Source organism: Leopardus geoffroyi, chromosome B1 (assembly GCF_018350155.1).
Source record: "Leopardus geoffroyi isolate Oge1 chromosome B1, O.geoffroyi_Oge1_pat1.0, whole genome shotgun sequence".
Taxonomy (NCBI): Eukaryota; Metazoa; Chordata; class Mammalia; order Carnivora; family Felidae; genus Leopardus; species Leopardus geoffroyi.
The window spans coordinates 131,832,124-131,856,947 of NC_059327.1; the positions used below are offsets into that span (position 1 = coordinate 131,832,124).

Consider the following 24,824-nt stretch of genomic DNA (forward strand, 5'->3'; position numbering starts at 1 on the left):
TTAGTATATTAGGTTAAAGACAAACTTGTTTTCACACACACAGGACTTTCAAATATAGTAACATATTTGAGAGTTTGATTTCTTTCTCCAATGGGAGTCTAATTGATACAGGCATGTTAATGCAGCCATACTCCACAAGGTCATTCAGAGGTCTAGGTTCCTTCCATCTGCTCAGTCTTTCATCCCCTGGGACTCTTTCTCCTCTATGATCCAAGTGAGGTATATTCACATTCCAACATGTGATGAAGAGGAAGGATCCTATGAATCATGCGACACAGAAGTTGTACATACCCAATCGATTCACACTCTGTTAATGAGTCATGGCCCTATCTACTGGTATGAAAGGTTGGGAAATGTAATCTGTAGATGAACAACTATGGGCTCAGCCCCAACTAAGAGGGAAAAGAAGCTCTAATAGTATCAGAAAAAGAGATTGCATACTGGAAAGAATTAACCATGTGGGCCACAGTAGTTAAATGAAAAATAAAAATCGAATCAATTTAGATCCTCATTTTTTGCTATATTTCAAAAAATATTCCAAATAGATAAATAATCCAACTATATGATAAGCATCCAAAATTGATTTTTTATTACTATTTGCCAGGTAATATACTAAGAGCTTTTTATAGATTATATATCATTTAATCCTTAAAATGAGCTTCTAAAAGAGACTTGTTAAGTAACGATTTGATAAATGGACAATGCCACACATGGGTTAGAAAATACAAATGACTAATGAGGAATTTTCTTATCTTTAATGATAAATCTGAATTTTAAGTGAGAAGTCCTTTTTGTTTATTAAGTTATGAAATATTTTACAAAATATTCAAACTTGGGTAGCGTGAATTGAGGATTATAAACTGCCAGAGTCAATGTGTGTCAACAACCTTAGCACATGTTAATATTCAACGTGATCCAACAATTTCACTTTCTGGAGTCTTGACTAGAAAATAATCAGAATGAGGATAAAGCATTACTTACAGTCACATACACACGTAAAATCAGAAACCATGTAAATGCCTAAAAATAGGAGAATGACTAAAAAAACCCATTATATATACAGAACGTAATATTGTATGTGATTAAAATTGTTTATAGTGTTAGCAGTATGGGAGCATGTCAGTGATATAATGTTAAGTGAAAAAAATTAGGATGGAAAACTCACAAATTAGATTTAAATTATGTTTTTCAAAAACAAAAAATAGAATCGAAATATGTTAAATGTTTTTGGGTGTCCTTTGTTATTTTTTCACTACCTCATCTCTGCTTCTTTGTTACTGCCTCTGTGATGACTAATTAAAAAGTCTTATTGATTTTCATTCCTCTCTCCTCCCATTGAATGATCCATAAGAGAAGGTATCATGTCTTTCTGATCATTGTATATTGTTGCATAGTGCCTCAACCAGTATAGGTGATAAAAATTGACCTAATCTTTAGGCTTTTATTTTTCACCAAAGACTGGCAGTACTTGTATCCTCAGAAAAAGAAGACAAAATTTTAATGTATTGGAAAAAGTCTGTTTTATAATAATTTTCTTTAATAGCCTAGTTTTCTAATGGGTAAATGGAAAGCAGAAGTGATAAAATCTACATTAGGTGGAAGCAGAAAAAAGTTTTATTTTTCAGTGGAGGGGTTTCTGTCCATTCGCCCACTCCCATTCCATTGTTTGGCCTTGGGATTGTGTTAGTGCACCTTGTGGAAGTGTCTTTGCAATGTTCTAAATGCATGCATTGAAATAAAATGGACTTTGTCATGTCCTCTGGCTTTGCTGTGGGCACTGTTGATTGGCTGGAAATATACATTTGAAGGGAAGTACCGAAATGGGAACTGATTTCAGCTTTCCCTGGTCTTCCCACCCTGTGCCTTTAAGATACAATTTTATTATGTTTTGTTGTTGAGGGCAGTTTAAGTCTTCTAAAATTGGGTAAAGTGAAACTTCTCACGCAGTATTAGTCAGCATTCTCTTAAATGTGCCACTAAAAAGGATTTGACCAAAAAGTGGTAATAAAAAAAATAGGACAGTGTCCTTCTGACTTATGTGAAATGGATATTTTAGCTATCAGTTCAAATATTTGGAAATTGTAAAGTCTGTCACATTTTCTAATGACACAGCATGTGAAGTAGGACATTGTTGAAAGGTCAACCAGAGGCTGATTTTCCACACTATAAATCACATATGTTGAATTGTGGAAGTCTAGAAACATGTTGTTTTATGTTGATCACCAGTGTCTGTGAATAAGATAATTCAAAAGTAACGAGAAGTGGTAAGAGTTGCATAAAATAAAGTATTTTCACTTAAAACAATTCTGATAGACTAAAGCTGGAGGGAAGAATGTTTTGATAGACTTTAACTAGTTTCTAAGGGGCAGTGGGAGTGAAAAGTGTCTCAGAAAAGTGAGGCATGTGCCTGCAGATTGAAACCTGAGTGTGAATATGTGAATTTTTCTTAGGAGTAGCAACTAGGAATCAGGTTTGCATATTCACTGTTTTGCACTTAGTCCTCCTATTAATGAATACCACCAGGTGATGGGTGTTTTCTGACCGGAGAAAGCCTGTGTGTGGCATCTGGCAAGTCAGGTTTAAGAAAAAGATGTCAGCAGCTTAAGGCCCCTGTCACATGACCTCCTCTACTTGCCAATACTAGACGCTCTGGATCAGATTTCAACTCCAGGCAGTCCTGCCAGCCATGTGGGTTCAGCCGAGTGAGAAGCAAAACCACGCTTCCGAAAATGTTAGGAGCTGCTCTTCGCTCCCTCTGAGGCCTCTGGATTAGGAACTGTGTTTCAAATGAAATCATATCTACTGAATGGAATTCTCATACTTTGCTGTCATTTTGATGTTTTCATCTGGTCTTCATCACTTCTACCAGGCACTTCCTGCGAGAATGGGGGCAGGCGCTCTCGCTATCTGTGTGAGTACAGGCCGCCCCCGTCTTCTGTGGACACGGCGGGGCTGAGGAGAGGCCTGTGCCCTCCTGGTTTTGCTGCGATGTTTGTGCGATTTTGTTTTTCCTTTCTAGGAGGTGGGGGAAGGTTTGTTACTTAAATGCCTATCTATTCAAATGGACGTTAAACAGTGTTTGGGGCAGCATTCAGCATTTTTGTCTGTTTGCCTTTCCAAAAAAGATGAAGGAAGAAGTGTGCCGGAGTTTATGCGGTTAGGACAACTTGATTTAAAGTAAAGCATTCTCGAGCATTTCAGACTTCCTTATTATAGATGAGTTAAATATGAATGCTTAATTGTAGTTACTGGAAAAGTCTAGTGGCTAGACTGAGAACGAATGAAAATAACCACGAATTTGTTCCTTCTGGGTATGTGTATGACCTTTTTCTATTCACATTTTTGTTTTCTTTTAGTAATGCTAGAATTTCTGTTGAAGCATGGTTGCTGAAAGTGACAGAGAAAGAGCTTGTTTGATAAATGTTTGTGAAACCTTAATGGACTGTAGAAACTTCTGGTTACAATACAGTAGCATCAATAAATACCACTGATGTAAAATCCATGAGAAAATGCATGTATTTCTAGGGCTGAATTAATAAATTTCAAAAGCAGTTCTGTCGATGCTACTTTTGCAATAACCACGTATTGCCAATTATACAATACCAGAATGCTGTGATTTAAGTTTTTATTTCAATATATAGAAAATGCGTATATATCAAGCATACTTGTATTTATAAACTGGTATTGTCTTCCAAGGGGGCATTTTGTTTGTCCCTAGAAGAGCTAAATGAGAAATATATATTATTCTTTATTATCAACTTTATCTGCTGACTTCTGTATCATCACAGGTCACATCTTTCTTCTTTTTTTTTTTTTTTTTCAAGTTTCAGAAACAGCTGCGATTTGTGGTAGGTTGTGATGGCATCCTAAAACATCTAGAGATATCTGGGCAATTTTTTACACATATGCCCCAAATGGTCACCACATGGTAAATCAGCCCCACAGATTGAATTTTCATAGTAAAACTCCCTCATTTTTGTGCTTGGAACTTTTTGGTATCCTGTGTGCCTGTCTGTCTCTTTTCTTCTTAGCCCTGAGCCTTGTAGCAGCCAGGTATCCATGTGATTATCTTTTTATCATTCCCAAGAGTTTTCTTCAAAATCTGATTTTTTTTTTCTATTGTAAAATACTGACCTTCTATTTCACTTCATCTTTCCAAGTTTGGAAAACAAATACTTTAGGACAGGAAATGTGTAGAGTATGAAGCAGCAGATCAACCTATTTGGCCTGAGACAGTCATCTCTGATTAGACCCTTACTTCTTGCTTGTGGCCTGTATGCATTGATCTCTACTTGATTGAAATGCACACTGACCCATGTATGAAACTGAATATTTTTCCTTAGTTTAATCCAAAGTATATGCAAAATTTCATGTAAAGTTGACATGAAAATCATACTATATAAGAGATTATTCACTCTAGTAGAGGAGTGATTCTCAGTCATTCCTATTCTTTAACTTCAGGTTAGCCTTTTTTTTTTTTTTTTTTTCTATCCCAGTTCTACTTATAGGAAATGCTTATGTTTTTAGGATTTTTAGCATAGTATTTCTGGAAAAACATAGCTGAAGAAGAAAAAAATATTTTTTTTCATGTTTGTGGCAGAAAGGTGAGAGCTATGTAAATGTAAGCATAGGGGCTGGCATACTTGTTTTTAGTTTGGGACCTCTTTACCTAGACATATCTTATATGTAGCAATGGCTCAGATATCCTGACACTGAAGATAGTTGTTTAGACAGAATAATAGTATACTAGATATTTGTAGTGTGTGTGTGTGTGTGTGTGTGTGCATACGTACGCATGTTGAAGTGGAACACTCCATTCATTGGAGTTCAAAGAGCCTCCATTTCTATGTCCATTGACTAACCACCTTTCTCTTCCTCATTCTTTTCATCTCTTCCCATATTACTAGCACTGTTAGTAAAGCCAAAGTGGGCTCAAAATTTCACTTACTACTCATATTTACAAAGAAGTTGCAGCTTCTTCACTATAACATCTGTTTTTCCTCAATAAACTACACCCAGGCGGAATGGGAACCATACCTGCCAGTTAATATTGCCTTAGTCTCTTCTAGCTTTAAATGTCACTTTGAGAGGACTCCAGCTCTCTCAGGTGAAATCTTGAGTTTTCCAGACCTCTTGCACCTCCTGCTGTTCTGTCCAAGGTGGCATCTGGGTATTTAGAGGAAGGTGGGCTTGCAAGTAGGAGTTGCCATATCCCAATGGCTGAAGAAAGAGGGGCCCAGAATACATACGTGTCGATTTTTATGTTGTGGATGTTCTGGTCTCTGATGTGTTTAGCAAACCTTCGGTGAATTTGTAGGTAAGTTCTGTTGGTATTATCCAGGCCTTGCAGTCCACTCCTCCTGAGTTAACTCCAACTTTTGTTGGTGCTGGGAACAATTCTAAGGGTGTCCTGGGCCTTGTAGCCTTTGTCCCTAATTTGACCCCTCCACTCCTGTAGCCTCATCACTGTGTATCCTCAGCTACCTTTATGTCTATCCCATAGTGCAAGCAGGAGCTGTGGTCCTAGTACAGAAAGGTTCACAAACCATATTATGATATTCTAGTCACAGATTTATTGAACAGCTTAAAACACAGCACAAAGCAAGGAGGGAAAGATCTGCTAGGCTTACCTACATAGAAAGGGTTTCAGTGGGATGGAAAGCCCACATTCTGAGTCCTGTGTTACATGGTATTTGTCTGTTCTGTTTCTCGTCTTCTCTACCACATCAACCTTTCCTGGTCACAGTGGGTTTTTTGAAGACCAGTGTTGAGTGTGTGCAGGGGACTCAGCAGATGGAACATGACTGAGCCAACACAGCTTGCTCTATCATCAGAGGCAAGTGTGCCTAGGTATAGTTCTAACTTGCTAAAATAGACTCCTGAATGGCTATGGATTTTTATCTGCATATCTCAGGCAGATAACACATGGGGCCAGCAAGGGTATAATCAATGGGTGACTCATTTAAGAGATGAATATTTGATGTCTCATAACTGTTGGGTGCTTAACTTGTTTCTTCCATCTCTACTTAATTATCTATGTCAACTGTGTCCACCACACTATCTCCTTACATATTGTTGAAACTTAGTTGTACTTCTCCTCATTGTTTTTCCCTTCTGTATTTGGCTGAACTGAATTGTCTTAAGTAATACAACAAACAAATATTTTGCAAATTCAAGTTTCAAAACCCATCGTGGTTATTTATCTTTGTTGTTTCTAGTTTGATGTTTGGCACCAAATTCATCCCAAACAGACTACATTTACATTTCTTAAATGCCATGATGGATTTCTTCATTTTTTTTTCCATCTTCTGTGTTTTCTGTCTTTGTTTTGTTTTGTTTGTTTGGAGTTTAGAATGTAGGCTCATTTTGGAAACTGGCAAACATGAGCTTAAATCTTGGTTATATTATTTACTCTGACCTTAGACATTATTAAACAATATGATTTCTTGATAATTTAAAGAACATTTGACCATCTGTTCAGCTTCCTTGACATTACATATTTGTCTCACTAGCAGACAGTAAAGTTTGGACACAGGTGTCCTTTCTTATTTGTATCTCTTACCTATTGTTCAGGGCTAAGCAGTAGTAGTTGTTCAATAAATATTAGCACAGAAACGGTAGGTGAAACTATAAAGCCTAATGCCTGGCTTCAGTGTATTTTATGTTTAAATGGGTCTTTTGAAGACCCTCATAAAGCTAAAGGCGTGCCTGCAAAAGCATTCGATCTTTGATGGTACTTCTTGTGAAAATGGCACAATTTGCCGTTTATGAGAATGAACAGTATAATTGTAAATATTTTGTACTTTAAAAAATCATTTGAGTCTCCAGCTGAATAACACGTGAATTCTCTTACTATAAAACTGCATCGAGTCAATGCAAGTAATTCTGCACATCCATTCCATCTCAGATGATGTATGGGCTGGTCAGGGCATAGCTTTCCCTCAGGTGGGCATGTAATCTGCTTTAATCAGGGTAATTAATACCAAGGGTCCCAACAGGAAATCCCTGGAATCTCAGTAGCTTGGGGAAACAGATAAATTTGTGGATTACTCACAGTCTGATGCAGGTTGAATCTCTCCTCCATCTGGTGACTCTAGTGTCCAGACTGCCTCCATTCTGTGAGATATTTGCTGTTTCAGCATTTGACTATGTATCCCCTAGTTTATATCAGGGATAAAAGGAAATAGAGAAGGTACACATGTTTTTATCTGCCTCATTCTGGAAGTGATTCATTTCTCTTAAAGTTCATTTCTTTGAACTAGTCGTATGTTCCCATGTGATGCAAAGGTGGTTTGGAAATGTAGAGAAGTACCTCATGGAATATTTATAAACACTATTTCTGGCGCATAACCTAAAATGCTCAAATCAAAGAGAAAGATGTATGCTCCATAATTGGGATAAAGCAGTTCTGTCTCTAATTCTCCTACTGAATGTAAACAAGGAATTACACACCCCAGGTGCTGCTGACAGATATCTAATCTATGGATCAAGAGGGAAGACAGCCTAAGGATATCTTAATACATCAGCAAATGGCAGAACAGTGGTGACATTCATGAGCCACTGAATCTACCAGCTTAGAATCTTTCCTTCCCCTGAACTCCTTTGTATTAGTATAATGGGATAATAAATGGCCTTATTATTTTAGCCAGTTTGAACTAGAATTTCAATTACATGCAGCCAAAACATCTTAATTGATAAACTTCATCATGCAGTGGCTTGCTTTGCAATGGTTTTGGGAAGCTTGTCATGAACTGGAATGAGGCAGGATTTGAGGCAGGACACATGGGTTTGAATCTTGGCTCAACCACTTATTGGCTGGCTATTGGCTGTGTGACCCTGGGCAATAAACTTAACCTCTCTCTTTCCGCACCTATCAAGTAGGGATAACAACAGCCTAAACAGGATTGTTGTGAGAATCAAATAAAACAGTAATGTAAAAATACATTGAAAACTTCATAAAAAATTACTTTTGTTATGTGGCAGTCTACTTTATGTCTTTTTTTAAAGGTGATTTCCTTAATACTGTCCTTACAGATGGATTATACTTCTGAAGGGACTGTTGATATTATTGGATTTGGACCAAATTTTAAACAGGATTAAGCCTTTAATCTTTTGTTTTTCCACAATAAACTGATGAGGTACTAGAGGAAGACAAGATTAGTAACAGGCAAACAAAAGCATGTAAATTTTCCTATGGAAATCTGAATTGTATTGCAAGAAGAATTTTCATCTCTGCCATACAGAATTCAAAAATCAAACAAAAATATGGTCAAAATTAGTGTCTAGAATCTGATCATGGGTAAAGTCCCTAGTATCTAGGTTACTAATTTCAGTTTCATTTGAAGCACAGTTAGTCGTGTATATTGGTTTAATGTCTCTGTGCAGAAGATTGTAAGTAAGCATTAGTGACTGGTGAAAAGTGCAAACGAGCATGAAGAAGCATATAAAGTGGAAGAATAGGGTAACTGGGTAAAGAAGACTAGGCTAAGGTAATAAATTAGATTAATCCAATCTAAATCTTAAAGTGATTTACGCAACTGAAATTCCAAAGATAAAGAAGCTTGTGTCTAATAGTTTCTGAAATAGAAACTGTAAGAAACCTTACTTGAGCTATTATCTGTAATTGTGGATTTCCAATGGTTTATAAAGAGGTAGCAAATCATAGCATAATTAAGTTTATATAAGTTATATAACTAAATATAAGTTTTGTAACTAGCAGGCAGATTCGAGATTTTTTAAAAATTTGTCATTCTGAACTTGGTTTATGGGAAAAGATGCTGCAACAACTTTGAATTATTACAGCTACTTCTTTAAGATTGTTAAATTTGGAGCGTCTACCACATCAGATATTAACAGAAATTAAAACATTTGAAATTATAATGGCTAGCCAGTTGAATAAAAATAATTGCTGGATTTCTTCTTTACTCTTTAAACTAGAGATGGTTCAAGGATATAAATACCAAAGTAAAACCATAAAACAATAATTTTGGATCAAGGAGTGTCTTTCTAAAGAAGAACGAAGCTAGAAACCCTAAAGACAAATATTGGTGAATTTTTCTGACAAATAACTAAAATGTCTGCACAATCCCAAATAACATTTAAAAATGCCAAAACTAGGACAGATACTTAAAATACACAGGCTTAAAAAAATTTACTTTTTTTTTTTTTAATGTAGAAAAAGTTCCTACAAGTCAGTAAGAAAAAGAAAACTGGCCTTTAAAAAATGGACCAAAGTTGGGGCGCCTGGGTGGCTCAGTTGAGCATCCAACTTTGGCTCAGGTCATATAATCTCTTGAGTTCAAGCCCTGCATCCGGCTCACTGCCTCACTGCGTCAGCGTGCTGTGTTAGCACAGGGTCCGCTTCAGAGCCTCTATCCCTGTCTCTCTTTGCCCCTCCCCCACTCGCACACTCTTTCTCAAAAATAAACATTAAAAAAAATAAAAATTAAAAATGGACCAAAGCTTATGAATGGTACGTTCACAAGTAACAGCAGCATTACATGCTCTTGATCAAGATGTAGACCAGTGGAGCATCTTCGTAGGACACTGTGGCAGTATGTGTCAGAATGTATAATTTGTATACCTATTGATCTAGCAATCTCACTTCTAGGAATTTATCCTACAGATAACTTGTACAATTATGTAAAAATGTTGGCAAGAATGTTCATTGCTGAAATACTTGTAATAGTAAGAACTGTAAATAACCTAAACATTATAGTAAATAAGATGGGTTAAATCAAGTATAGTATCTTTAGATAATATAATATTAAACAGCTGTATGTGCCAATATGGATCAAGTAACCTCCAAATTGATCAAGTAACAAAAACTATGTGCATAAATACACAATAGTGTATAGTTATATTTTCCTTTTTAAAAATAAAATGCATATCCTTAATTAGGCATAGAAAACTTTTGCAAGGAAACATAGTAACTGGGATAGGGAGACTTCGTAGTTTAAACTCTCATGTTTGAGTTTTGATTGACTGCATATATTTAAATTATTATGAATGAAGACGACTCAGGGCACCTGATGGCTCAGTCAGTTAAGCATCCCAACTTCAGCTCAGGTTGTGCTCTCGTGGTCAGTGGGGTTCGAGCCCTGCATCAGGCTCTGTGCTGACAGCTCAGAGCCTGGAGCCTGCTTTGGGTTCGTTCTCTCTCTCTTTCTCTCTCTCTCGCTCTCGCTCTCGCTCTCGCTCTCGCTCCCGCTCCCCTGCCCGTGCTCTGTGTCTGTCTCTCTGAAAAATAAATAAACATTAAAAAAAATAATAATAAAGAATAAAGACTACTCAAAAAATGGAATGGTAGCTGTCTAGACTAAATAATGATTAGTTTATAATCATGAAGGCACTGAATATTTGAATGTCTATAGTTTTTTTACAGATACATTTTGAAATATATAAATTACTTGAAATTGTCTAATATATAGGAGGATATAGACTTTCCCTGCACATCATAGGGCAGACTAGAGCTGGGTAGAATGTAATGAAAAAGTTTGACCAAGTAGAAGGAAGTGTCTAAAGATTGCAGTATCTAAAAATTGAGCTGGTTGTCTCATGAGGTGGTCAGTGCTCCATCACCACAAGTAAGAAAGAAGAGGATGAGTAGTCATGGGTTGACTTGTCATAGGAAAGTCATGGAATTAGAGTTATAGGTGAGGTATCCTTGCAATGTCCTAGGATTCTCTGAATCAGTGTGTACTTCCCAGAATTGGTAGCTCTCAGCCAGTTTGTAAGACTTTTGGAAATTTAGCACACATAGGTCTTTTAACCCTTATCCTTCTTTCAGTTAGGGCTTCCTCTATGTGGAGGACTGGATGATTGTCCAAAGCTGAAGGCAGAATTCCATGATCTTAATAATAAAGCTAGGTCCCAGATTTTAACTGGTAAATGAAGTCTTAATAAGCTGTTAAGTGTGCGTGTGTGTGTGTGTGTGTGTGTGTGTGTGTGTGTGTATAAATGAAACAGAGGATATTATTACAAGATTGCTAAATTTTTACTATGAAAAAAGATATAAATTGAAATTCTACAATAGAACTCAGTTGAATGGCTCATTCTAGAAAAAATGTAGAATAGCAGTGGAAAAGCTAAAGAAAAACAGTTCAAGGAGAATTTTGATGTAAAATTGTCTTATCAATGATAGTAATTTACTTTTGGTCTTAATTTCAAGAGATTCCTTTAATATTTAAGAAACTAGTTTTAGTTAAAATGTAAATAAATGATCTTATACACAAATCTTTATTTCTGTGTTTTACACTGTAAATAATTCAGGTAGGCCTGCAAGTACTAATATGCAGCATTGGTTTTAAGCCCATTTGGGTTTTCTGAAGCTATATGTTTTGGTCTTAATTTTTCCAAAAATGAAATGTTTTTAACACTGTAGTTCTTATCATATTACTTCTTTAACTTTAGTTGAGTCTTTGTAACTTCTTAAAAAGCATCCTTCTGTTTCTGGCTTTACATTTCACTAAACTTGTTGAGAAACAATGGCAGGAATAGCCTTTGCAAGAGCATTTTTCAAATTCGACTCACAGCAATCTCCTGCAAGACCCTTCTCTTCTGTTTAAATCCTCCTTGGCTATGCTAAGACTGACAACAATGATGAACAAAAGGTTTAACATTAGTGACGTTAAGAACTGTCCCCTCTTTCTCCAAATAACCAAGGAATTCTTTTCTATTTTTAATATATTTATTTTTTTTAAGTAAGCTCCACGCATGCAGGGCTTGAACTCACACCCTGTGATCAAGAGTTGCATGCTTCACAGACTGAGCCAGACAAGTGTCCCCAGATAACCAAGGGATTCTAAGCACCACAATGATTCTGTGCTTTCAGATTTTTTTTATATATTGGTATAGAATCAGTAATTACTTAAAAGTGACCCGTTGCAGAATTTACCTATTTTGTCTAGAATTACTGAAGAGCGATAATGTGTGCTATTAAAATGAAGAATGTCGAGGAGTGTGGCCCTCTTCTCTCTCCGCAATGGCGTGTGCTCATCGATTGATATCCGTGTACTCCAAAAAGGGGGAGTCATCTGGCAAAAATGTTACTCCGCCTGCTGTATTCAAGGCTCCCATTCAGCCAGATATCGTGAACTTTGTTCACACCAGCTTGTGCAAAAACAACAGCCATATGCTGTCAGTGAATTAGCAGGTCATCAAACCAGTGCTGAGTCTTGGGGTACTGGCAGAGCCATGGCTCGAATTCCTAGAGTTCGAGGTGGTAGGACTCACCATTCTGGACTCACCATTTTGGAAATATGTGTCAAGGGGGCCGCATGTTCGCACCAACCAAAACCTGGAGCCATTGGCACCGCAGAGTGAACACAACACAGAAGCGATATGCCATCTGCTCTGCCCTGGCTGCCTCAGCCTTACCAGCACTGGTCATGTCTAAAGGTCATCGTATTGAGAAGGTTCCAGAACTTCCTTTGGTGGTTGAAGATAAAGTTGAAGGCTACAAGAAGACCAAGGAGCCATTTTGCTTCTTAAGAAACTTAAAGCCTGGAATGATATCAAAAAGGTCTATGCCTCTCAGCGAATGAAAGCTGGCAAGGGCAAAATGAGAAACCGTTGTTGTATCCAGCATAGGGGACCCTGCATCATCTATAATGAGGACAATGGTATCATCAAGGCCTTCAGAAACATCCCCAGAATTACTTTGCTTAATGTAAGCAAACTGAACATTTGAAACTTACTCCTGGGGGGCATGTGGGACGTTTCTGCATCTGGACTGAAAGTTCTTTCCGCAAGTTGGATGGTTTCTATGGCACATGGCATAAGGCTGCCTTCCTCAAGAGTAACTACAACCTTTCCATGCATAAGATGCTTAATACAGACCTTAGCAGAATCTTGAAGAGCCCTGAGATCCAGAAAGCCCTCCGAGCACCACGCAAGAAGATTCATCGCAGAGTCTTCAAGAAGAATCCACTGAAAACCTGAGAATCGTGTTGAAGGTGAACCCATATGCAAAGACCATGCACTGGAACACCATTTTTCATCAGGCCAGGAATTACAAACTCCAGATGGATAAGGCCGCAGCAGCCTTAGAAGCCAAATCTGAGGAGAAGGGTGTTCCAGGCAAAATTTGTATGGAACCACAAAAGACCCCGAATAGCCAAAGTAATATTGAAGAAGACCAAAGCAGGAAGCATCACAATCCCAGACTTTAGCCTCTACTACAAAGCTGTAATCATCAAGACAGCATGGTATTGGCACAAAAACAGACACATAGACCAATGGAATAGAATAGAAACCCCAGAACTAGACCCACAAACGTACGGCCAACTAATCTTTGACAAAGCAGGAAAGAACATCCAATAGAAAAAAGACAGTCTCTTTAACAAATGGTGCAGGGAGAACTGGACAGCAACATGCATAAGAATGAAACTAGACCACTTTCTTACACCATTCACAAAAATAAACTCAAAATGGATGAGGGACCTGAATGTGAGACAGGAAACCATTAAAACCCTAGAGGAGAATGCAGGAAAAAAACCTCTCTGACCTCAGTCGCAGGAATTTCTTACTTGACATATCCCCAAAGGCAAGGGAATTAAAAGCAAAAATGAACTATTGGGACCTCATGAAGATAAAAAGCTTCTGCACTGCAAAGGAAACAATCAACAAAACTAAAAGGCAACCAACGGAATGGGAAAAGATATTCGCAAATGGCATATTGGACACACAAAGGGCTAGTATCCAAAATCTATAAAGAGCTCACCAAACTCTACACCCGAAAAACAAATAATCCAGTGAAGAAATGGGCAGAAGACATGAATAGACACTTCTCTAAAGAAGACATCCAGATGGCCAACATGCATATGAAAAGATGCTCAACGTTACTCTTCATCAGGGAAATACAAATCAAAACCACACTGAGCTATCACCTCACGCCAGTCAGAGTGGCTGAAATGAACAAATCAGGAGACCATAGATGCTGGCGAGGATGTGGAGAAACGGGAACACTCTTGCACTGTTGGTGGGGATGCAAACTGGTGCAGCCGCTCTGGAAAACAGTTTGGAGGTTCCTCAAAAAATTAAAAATAGATCTACCCTATGACTCAGCAATAGCACTGTTAGGAATTTATCCAAGGGATACAGGAGTGCTGATGCATAGGGACACTTGAACCCCAATGTTTATAGCAGCACTTTCAACAATAGCCAAGTTATGGAAAGAGCCTAAATGTCCATCAACTGACAAATGGATAAAGAAATTTATCCTACTTGGCAATGAGAAAGAATGAAATATGGCCTTTTGTAGCAACGTGGATGGAACTGGAGAGTGTTATGCTAAGTGAAATAAGTCATACAGAGAAAGACAGATACCATATGTTTTCACTCTTATGTGGATCCTGAGAAACTTTACAGAAGACCATGGGGGAGGGTAAGGGGGGGAAAAAAAGGGAGGGAGGCAAATCATAAGAGACTCTTAAAAACTGAAAACAAACTGAGGGTTGATGGGGGGTGGGAGGGAGGGGAAAGTGGGTGATGGGCATTGAAGAGGGCACTTGTTGGGATGAGCACTGGGTGTTGTATGGAAACCAATTTGACAATAAATTTCATATTAAAAAAAACTTTTAAAAATAAATAAAAATAAAATTATTTAAAAAATGAAGAATGTGGAAAAGCATTTTGACGTCAGTATATTCTTTCTACTGATACACAGACTTATTTTGGCAAAAAGTTATTAAGCACTTTCTTTTCTATGTTTTTAACAGCATTTTTGAAGTGTGATTTACATACCATAAAGTATACTTATTGAAAATATACAGGGATGCCTGGGTGGCTCAGTTGGTTAAGCATCTGACTTCGGCTCAGGTCATGATCTTGCAGTTTGAGTTCAAGCCCTGCGTCAGGCTCTGGGCTGACGGCTGGGAATCTGGAGCCTGCTTCTGATTCTGTGTCTCCCTATCTCTCTGCTCCTCCCCTTTACATGCTCTGTCTCTCTCTCTCAAAAATAAACATGAAAAAAATTTTTTTAATAAAAAAAAGACAATATACAATATAATAATTTTCAGCAAATTTACCAATTGTGTGAGTAGCACCACAACCTAGTTCTGAAACATTCTGTCACCTCAGTAAGATCCCTTGTGCCCATTTACAATTAGTTCCATTCCCACAATCTGTCCTCCCTTCCTCTGCCCCTCTGCCCCCACCCAAACCTCAGACAACTAACTACTAATTTACTATTTTCTAAATGTTAACTAAATATTTCTGTACATTTACCTTTACTGGACATTTCATATCAATGGAATCATAAAATATATGTTCTGTGACTGGCTTATTTCACTTAACATAATATTCTTTTTTTTCTAATGTTATTTTTGAGAGAGCGTAAGCTGGGGAGTGATAGAGGGGGACAGAGGATCTGAAGCAGGCTCTGTACTGACAGCAGCGAGCCCAGTGCAGGGATGGAATTCATGAACCACAAGATCATGACCTGAGCCAAAGTTGGACGCTCAACTGACTGAGCCACCCAGACACTCCACTTAGCATAATATTCTTGAGGTTCATCCATGTTGTAGCATGCATCAGTATTTTATTCCTTTTTAAGTGCCAAATAATACTCTATTGCATATCACATTTTGTTCACTTATTCATCGGTTCATAGACATTTGGGTTATTTCCAACTATTATGAATAATGCTGCTACGAACATTTGTACACAAGTCTTTGTGTGACAATGTATTTTATTTCTCTCAGATAGGGACCTAGGAGTGGAATTGCTGGATCATATTCTAAATTTATGTTTAATGTTTTAAGAAATTGCCAAAATTTTTCCAAAATGATTGCATCATTTTACATTCTCATTGTGTATATGAGAATCCTAGTTTCTCCACATCCTTGCCAGCATATGGTATTGTTATCTTTTTATTTTCCTAGCCATTCTAGTGAATTTGTGATGCTGTTTCTTAATGACTAATAATGCTAGACATTTTTCATATACATATTACCCATTTGTATGTCTTCTTTGGTTAAATATCCATGTCTTTTGCCCATTCTTTATTGGGTTGTTCTTCTTGAGTTGTAAGAGAGTTCTTTTTATATATTATCAGTACAAGTCCTTTATCAGATATATTACTGGGAGTGAAGGGTTTTGTCCTGTCCTTCAGATCAATTCAGCCAGCACCAAAGCTGATGGTTTCATTACTGTTGTGGCAACCCCACCAGAGGGGTAGGAGGAGTAGGGTGTAGGCCCAGGCAAGAGTGCCACAAACTCCCATTATTCTTTACTAAATTTCATCAGTTTTTCACAAATAAGTGTCTCTCAATTTGTTTGTTTTCCTTTGGTCAGTTTCTAGATCCCTAAAATGACTGTTCTGGCAATTTTGTTTACCTTCGTATTGTTTTGTTTGGGAGATCATTTGCAGATAGATCCCTGTGTTTTATCACAGGAAGTCAGCAGTGGGTCTTGACTTCATTTTATATAGAGAATTTAACTTTTTATGATAACCTTCATTTTTCCTGGTATAACAGTGATACATGTCTAGTGTATAAAATTTAGGAAATAGAAGTAAGTAAATAATAAGATTCTGTAACAGAAATAAACACGTACTATGTGTGCTTATGTCCTATAGGTTCATTTTTCTATGAACCTATAGTTATAAAAACAGATTAGACTTGACATTAGTTTCATAGAATTCTTTTTTCTCCCAAGTAACAATATACTGTGAATATCTAGAGGTCCCATTTGTCTAAGATAGGAGTCTTGCTCACTGTTACTTGCCACTCCCCTGTGTTTGGAGACCAGGCTAGAGGGAGGACAGGCTGGAAGGAGGTCCCAGTTTTTCTTCAACATTGCCAAATTGCCCTCCGGATATTTTAACCAGTTTATTATCCACTGCTTCTTACCAATATTTTCTCTTTTCAAAGAAATTTGCATTAGTAGAATGGATGACAAATAGCATCACATTGTTTTTGCCTATCTTTGATTGTTAGGATCTTCACCACCTCCTGAGAAAATCTGTTCTGTCTTTAGAAGGGACTATCATTTCTTCTTTTTGTCTTAAAACCTGTCTCCAGATAACTGGTTTAAGTTATCACTTTCTAGTTTTGTCCTCTGAACTACATGGAAGCTCTTTTAAAATCTAGAAATGTTTTGACCTCAGATTTTCCCGTTTGAGGGTAATTATACCAGGTTCTTCATTCCTTCCTCATATAACATGGTTATATTTTTTAAATTATTAATTTTTAAATTTAAATTTTTTTTTCTTTTTAAAAATTTATTTGCTTGTCACTTCATCAAAGTCTTCCCAGCCCTTTATTAATTGGTTAAAATTTGTCCTTGGATAGTTTTCTCAAGTAAGGTTCAAGTGTATAATATTTTCTTAGCCTTTGTATATTCAAACTATAGCTTTTGTAGTTGAAGGACAGCTGGTTATTAAATTTGGCGCATGTGGTCTCTCCTTAAATATTTTTTAGGTCTTATTCCACTGTCTTCTGATGTTAAATACGGCAGTCTGTTAGTTTGAGGCCACTCTTATTTTCTTTCCTTATTATGACATTTTTACTTGGCTGCCCAAAGGACTCTTTATTGTTAGTCTAGTAATTTCCCTAGAATACATCTTCATGTGGACTGTTCTGGGTCTAAGGTGTGCCTTTTCAATTTGTGGATTCAAGGCTTCAATTGAAACAAAGTTTTTATCAATTACTGCTTTTTTTAATGTTTATTTAATTTTGAGAGAGAAAGAGCACTAGCAGGCAAGGGGCAGAGAGAGAGACAGAGAGGGAGAGAGGGAGGGAAACAGAATCCGAAGCAGGCTCTGCCCTATGTGGGGCTCAAACTCCTGAACTGTGACAGCATGACCTGAACCAAAGTTGGGCACTTAACCAACTGAGCCACCCAGGCACCCCTCCAAATTATTTCTTTAAATATTCTCCATTATTTGGTTTTCTTCTTTGAAGACTCTAATAACACATATATTGGAGCTCATTAAACTGATTTTCTGTAGTTATCTTTTAAATCCTTGTCATTCATTTCTTAATGTTTCATTATATCTACTTTTCTCATTTATGTCCTCTGTATCCCTTACTGGGCCATTAATGGTTTCTGTTCCCCTTTGTTGTGCTCTTTATAATTTAGTCTTCATTTCTGAAATATTTTTTCTTCCCTTTATGATTCTGCCAGTTTCCATATCACATTTCTCCTTGGACTGATTATCTCTTCCCTACATTTTTGCATTTCTGCTTTCTATCTTTTCATTATTGTAATAAATTCATTAACTTTTAATTGTGGTAAAATGTCCATAACAGAAAATTTACCATTTTAACCATTTTTTGATGTCAATTCAGCGGCAGTAGCACATTCATAATGTTGTGTAACAATCCTTAACTCTCCTTAACAACATATCCACTTTCAGAACTTTGCATAATCTCCAACATAAACTTGTTACCCATTAAATAATCGCCCATTCCCTCCCCCCTCAGCCCCTGGTAACCATTGTTCTACTTCCTATTTCTGTGAATCTGCCTATTCTAGGTATCTTATAAGTAAAAACATACTTTTTGTCCTTTTGTGTCTGTTTTATTTAACTTTGATAATGTCTTCAGACTTCATCAGTGTTATAGCATGTGTCAGAATTTCATTCCTTTATAAAGCTGAGTAATATTCCATTGTGTGTATACATCCCACATTTTGTTTATTCATCTGTTGATGGACATTTGTATTATTTTTACTTTTTGGCTATTATGAGTAATGCTGCTGTGAACATAGGGGTACATGTATCTGAGTCATTGCCTTTAAGGAATAGTCCCAGAAGTGAAATTGCTGAATCACATGGAAGTTTTATATTTAACTTTTTTGAGGAACCCACTGTTTTTCATAGTCCTATACAATTTTTACATTGCCACCAGTGATGAAAAAAGGTTCCAATTTTTCTACATCCTAGTCAGCACTTGTTCTGAGTTTTTTTGTTTTTTTGTTTTGTTTGATTTTTATTTAAGAGCGAGATCCCACAATCCTAGGATCATAACCTGAGCCTAAATCAAGAATACAACACTCAACCGATTGAGCCACTCAGGTGCCCCTTTGGGTTTTTTTTTTGTTTTTGTTTTTGTTTTTTTGTTTTTTAATAATAGCCATCTTAATGGATGTGAAGCAACATCTCACTGTGGGTTTGTTTTATTTTTGTTAAATTGCTGAATGATCCTGATATATTTTTTGAAGGATGTTTTTATTTTTTTTTAACATTGCATCTTTTTTTTTTTTAAGTTTTTATTTAAATTCCAGTTAACATACGGTGTAATATTAGTTTCAGGTGTACAATATAGTAATTCATCACTTCCATATACTACTTGGTGCTCCTCACAAGTGCACTCCATAATCCCCATCACCTAGTTAACACCCCTCCACACCTCCCCTCTGGTAACCATCAGTTTGTTCTCTATAGTTAAGAGTCTGTTTCTTGGTTTTTCTCCCTCTCTTTTTTTCCCTTTGCTCATTTATTTTGTTTCTTAAATTTGACATACAAGTGTAATCATATGGTATTTGTCTTTCTGACTTATTGACTTAGCATTATACTCTCTAGCTCTGTCCATGTTGTTGAAAATGGCAAGATTTCATTTTTTGATCACTGAGCAATATTCCATTGTTTATACATACCACATTGTTATCCATTCATCTGTAGATGGACATTGGGCTCTTTCTATACTTTGGCTGTTGCCAAGAGTGCTGCTATAAACACAGAGGTGCATGTGCCCCTTTAAATCAGCATTTCTGCATCCTTTAGATAAATACCTAGTGGTGCAATTGCTGGCACATAGGGTAGATCTATTTTTTAATTTTTTGAGGACCCTCCATACTGGTCTCCAGAGTGGCTGCACCGGATTGCATTGCCACCAGCAGAACATAAGGGTTGCCCTTTCTCCACATCCTTGCCAACATCTGTTGTCTCCTGAGTTGTTAATTTTACTGTTTACATTCTGAATAGTGTGAGGTGTTACATCATTGTGGTTTTGATATGTATTTCCCTGGTAATGAGTGATGTTGAGCATCTTTTCATGTGTTTATTAGCCATCGGAATGTCTTCTTTGGAAAAGTGTTCATGTCTTTTCCCATTTCTTCACTGGATTATGTATTTTTTGGGTGTTGAGTTTGATAAGTTCTTTGTAGATTTTGGATGCTAACCCTTTATCCAATATGTTATTTGCAAATATCTTCTCCCCGTCAGTTGCCTTTTACTTTTGCTCTTTGTTTCCTTCACTTTGCAGAAGGTTTTTATCTTGATGAGGTCCCATGTCAGGTAATAAGTTGCTACAGCCAAGGTCAAAGTGGTTGTTGCCTGTTTTCTCTAGGATTTTGATGGTTTCCTGTCTTACATTTAGGTCTTTCATCCATTTTGACTTTATTTTTGTGTGTGGTGTAAGAAAGTGGGCCCAGTTCGTTCTTCTGCATGTTGTTTTCCAGTTCTCTCAGCACCATTTGCTGAGAAGACTTTTTTTCCATTGGCTATTCTCTCCTGCTTTGTCCAAGATTAGTTGGCCATACATTTGTTGTTCCATATCTGGTTCCTCTATTCTGTTCCAATGATCTACATGTCTGTTTCTGTGCCAGTACCATATTGTCTTGATAATTACAGCTTTGTACTATAGCTTGACGTCCAGAATTGTGATGCCTCCAGCTTTGGTTTTCTTTTTCAACATTCCTTTGGCTATTCAGGGTCTTTTCTGGTTCCATACAACTTTTAGAATTATTTGTTCTGGCTCTGTGAAGAATGCTGGTGTTACTTGGAGGGATTGTATTGAATCTGTAGAGTGCTTTGGGTTAATACCGACATTTTAACAATACTTGGTCTTCCAATCCATGAGCATGGAATGTTTTTCCATTTCTTTGTGTCTTCTTCAATTTCTTTTCTAAACTTTCTATGACTTATTCCTAGGTATTTAGGGTTTTTGGTGCAATTGTAAATGGGATTGATTACTTGATTTCTCTTTCTGTTGCTTCATTATTGTATAGAAATGCCACAGATTTCTGTAAGTTGATTTTGTATCCTGCAGCTTTGCTGAATTCATGTATCAGTTCTAGCTGGTGAGTTTTCCACATGAAGTATCATGTTGTCTGTGAAGAATGAAAGTTTGACTTCTTCCTTGTTGATGCCTTTTATTTCTTCTTGTTTGATTGCTGAGGTTAAGGCTTCCAATACTATGTTGAACAGTGGTGAGAGTGGACATCCCTGTCGTGTTCCTGACTTTTGGGGGAAAGTGCTCAGTTTTTCCCCATTGAGGATAATATTAGCTGTGGGTCTTTGATATATGGCCTTTATGATATTGAGGTTTGTCCCTTCTATCCCTACTTTCTTAAGGGTTTTTATCAAGACAAGATGTTGTATTTTGTCAAATGCTTTTTCTGCACTTATTGAGAGGATCATGTTTTTATTTTTTCTTTTAATAATGTGATGTATCACATTGATTTGTAGATATTGAACCAGCCCTGCAGCCCAGGGATAAATCCCATTTGATCGTGATGAATAATTCTTTTAATGTATGTTGGATTCGATTTGCTAATATCTTACTGATAATTTTTTTATCCATGTTCATCAGGGAAACTAATCTGTAATTCTCCTTTTTAGTGGGGTTTTGGTTTTGGAATCAAGGTAATGCTGGCCTCATAGAATGAGTTTGGAAGTTTTCCTTCCATTTCAAAAGAACAGCTTCAAAAGAATAGGTATTAATTCTTTAAATGTTTGGTACAATTCCTCTGGGAAGCCTTCCAGCCCTGGACTCTTGTTTGTTGGGAGCAGAAGCTTTTTATTTTGATGAAGTCCTAATAGTTTATTTTTGCTTTTGTTTCCCTCATGTCAGTAGTCCTATTTGAAAGAAGTTGCTATGGCCAGAGGTTACTGCTTGTGATCAGTGTGGTTTTGATTGACATTTCCCTAATTATATTGAATATCTTTTCATGTGCTTATTGACCGTCTGTATATTGTCTTTAAGAAATATCTATTCAGCTTTTTTCCCAATTTATGAAATGGATTGTTTGGTTTTTTGACTGCTGAGTGCTAGAAATAATTCACATAGTCTGGATATTAATTCCTTATCACATACAAGATTTGCAAGTATTTCTTCCTGTTCTGTGGGTTGTCTTTTTAAGTTGTTAATTTTGATAAAATCAAATTTATATGTTATTATTGCTTGTCTTTTAGTGTCATTTCCTTATTCTATTTTGTTCTGTTTGTTAGGTTACAATTTCCATCTGCTTCTTGGCAAGGTTTTTCTGATGAGTTATTTTAGGAAAGTCATGCTTTTTTATACTTTTTTTCAAGTACTGTCTCTGTATAGTTGCTGGTAATGTTCCTTTTTTCTTACTCATATTCCAATGAGATGGATTTTTGTGATATCAGTAGCAAGAGGCTCCTGTGGGGTGTAGTGATCAGGGCTAAGGCAGCTTTTCAAGTTACACAGCCCTGGGACTCTTTCCATTGCTGCCAAAAGGACTGTTTTCTTAAACATGGCTTCTGTTTGCCCATCTCTCCTTTGCCTCTCATAATCCAACCTGCATTAGGAGGGCTCTGCTGTCTTTTCTTCATAAACTTGCTCTCCAAGGGAATGCATTCACTATAGATAGTGTATTTTTCTGTGCTTCTTGATATCTGCCCCTTTGATGTCCTTGTAGCTACCGTAGCACTTTCTGCACCTTCTTTCCTCTTTCTTTAAGCAATTGAGCTCCATTCATCTCCCTCTTAAAGTGTACTATATGTTTAAAACAAAAACTGTAAGAGATTTTAAAGACCTTTCACTACTGCATCCCCACTGGACCTCTCCAGCCTCCTCACAGTACTGGTGTGATGTCTGCAGTAAACTTCCTGCCCCACCTTCCCCTTCAGTAGCACTTACATACAAATTGAAGTTTACAGGTTTTCTGTCTTCTGTTACTTTTCTTCATCCTTTTCTTAGTCTGTGTGGTTTTAGAAGTGATAAAATTCACAAGATTTTTATTGGGTTTTTTTAAATCCTTTTTTGAACATTTCGGTAATGTAATATAGTATAATATAATCCTTAGATAATATAAGGACTTACCTTTTTAATCTTTTTTGCCTAAGTTGTAGGCTTTAGTTGAACTTATTTGTGAGACACAAGATGATACAAGATACTTTTAAGTATGTTTATTTTCATAATCAGTTAAAAAAAACTTTTCTGGATTAAGCCTTACCTTTCTATAAATGTTAAATATTTTTGAGTCTTAATTTCTCCCATGAGAGACCTCCTTTGACATGAAGATTTTCTTTTTTAAGTGAGGTATAGTTGATATAGGACACTTTAGTTTCAGGTATACAATGGAATGATTCAGTATTTACGTAACTTTCCAGGTGACTGCTACATTAAGTCTAGTTTGCATCTGTCATCATACATAGTTATAAAATTTTTCTTTTGTGGTGAGAACTTCTAAGATAAACTCTCTTAGCAACTTTCAAATGTGCAGTACAGCATTATTAATTGCAGCCACCGTGGTGTACTTCACATCCCCGTGACTTAATTATTTTTATAGCTGGATTTGTACCGTTTGATCTCCCTTCACATCTAGCAACCGCCAATCTGTTCTCTGTATTTATGAGCTCATGAGTTGTTGGTTAAGGTTCCATATAAAAGTGAGATCATGCAGTATTTGTCTTTCTCTGTCTGGCTTATTTTATTTACTGTAATGTTCTCAAGGTCCATAAGTATTGTCAAAGATGGAAAGATCTCGTTCATCCCTAAGGCTAAATAATATTCCATGTGTGTGTGTCTCACCTTTTTTATCCGTTCATTCTTTGATGGACACTTAGATTGTTTCCATGACTTGGCTATTGCAAATAATGCTTCAATGAACATGGAGGTGCACATATCTTATTGAATTAGTATTTTTGTCTTCTTCAGATAAATACCCAGAAGTAGAATTGCAGGTTCACATGGTAGTTCTTTTTTAAATTTTTTGAGGAACTTCCATACTGTTTTCCATAGTGGCTGCACCTATTTAAATTCCTACTAGGAGCAAACAAGGGTTACTTCTTCACCACATTTTTGCTAGCACTTGTTATCTCATTTTATAGCCATTCTAACATATCTCTTAAAATAGCCATTCTAACAGATGTGATGTGATATCTCATTTGATTTGTATTTCTCTGATTAGTGAGGTTGAGCATCTTTTCATGTACCTGTTGGCCATCCATTTGTCATCTTTGGAAAAATGTCGATTCAGATCTTCTGCCCATTTTTTTAATCAGATTTTTTGTTTTGCTCTTCAGTTGTGTGAATTCTTTATACATATTGACCTATTTTCAGATATGATTTGCAAATATTTTCTCTCATTAGGTTGTCTTTTTATTTTTTTAATGGTTTTCTTTGCTGTGTAGAAACTTTTTAATTTGATGTAGTCCCACTTATTTTTGCTTTTCAAATCCAAAGAAATTAAAGCTAAGAGTGATTTCAAGGAACTTACTGCCTGTGTTTTCTTCTAGGAGTTTTATGGTTTCAGGTGTTATGTTCAAGTCTTTGCTCCATTTTGAGTTAATTTTTATGTATTATATAAAATAGTAGTATAGTTTTATTCTTTTGCATGTGGCTGTCCAGTTTTTCCAATATCACTTATTGAAGAGACCGTCCTTTTTCCATTGTACATTTTTGGCTCCTTTGTTGTAAATTAATTCACCAAATATGTGTGGATTTATTTCTGGAGTCTGTATTCTGTTAGATCTATATGTTTTTACTGCCCATACCACATTATTTTGATTACTATAACTTTATAATGCAGTTTGAAATTAAGAAGTGTGCTGCCCCCAGTTCTGTTCTTCCTCAAGATTGCTTTGGCTATTTGGGTCTTCTGTGGTTGCATACAAATTTTAGAATTAT

General features: G+C 36.6%; 1 protein-coding gene and 1 pseudogene across 7 annotated transcripts in view; both read left to right on the forward strand.

The window, feature by feature from the left end:
• Nucleotides 1-24,824, forward strand: part of FAM13A (family with sequence similarity 13 member A) — a 362,868-nt gene that overhangs the window by 25,611 nt on the left and 312,433 nt on the right. For 3 of the 7 annotated variants that reach the window (XM_045473066.1, XM_045473115.1, XM_045473096.1), the window contains exon 1: nucleotides 2,669-2,911. The exons of 1 other annotated variant lie outside the window; for it this stretch is intronic. In XM_045473066.1, the coding sequence (XP_045329022.1) occupies nucleotides 2,807-2,911 (105 nt within the window). In that variant the 5' untranslated portion in view covers nucleotides 2,669-2,806. Of the gene's footprint in view, nucleotides 1-2,668; nucleotides 2,912-24,824 lie in introns of those variants that run through there. 3 more of the 7 variants (XM_045473105.1, XM_045473085.1, XM_045473075.1) reach the window with 2 other exon arrangements.
• Nucleotides 11,926-17,473, forward strand: LOC123583855 (annotated as a pseudogene).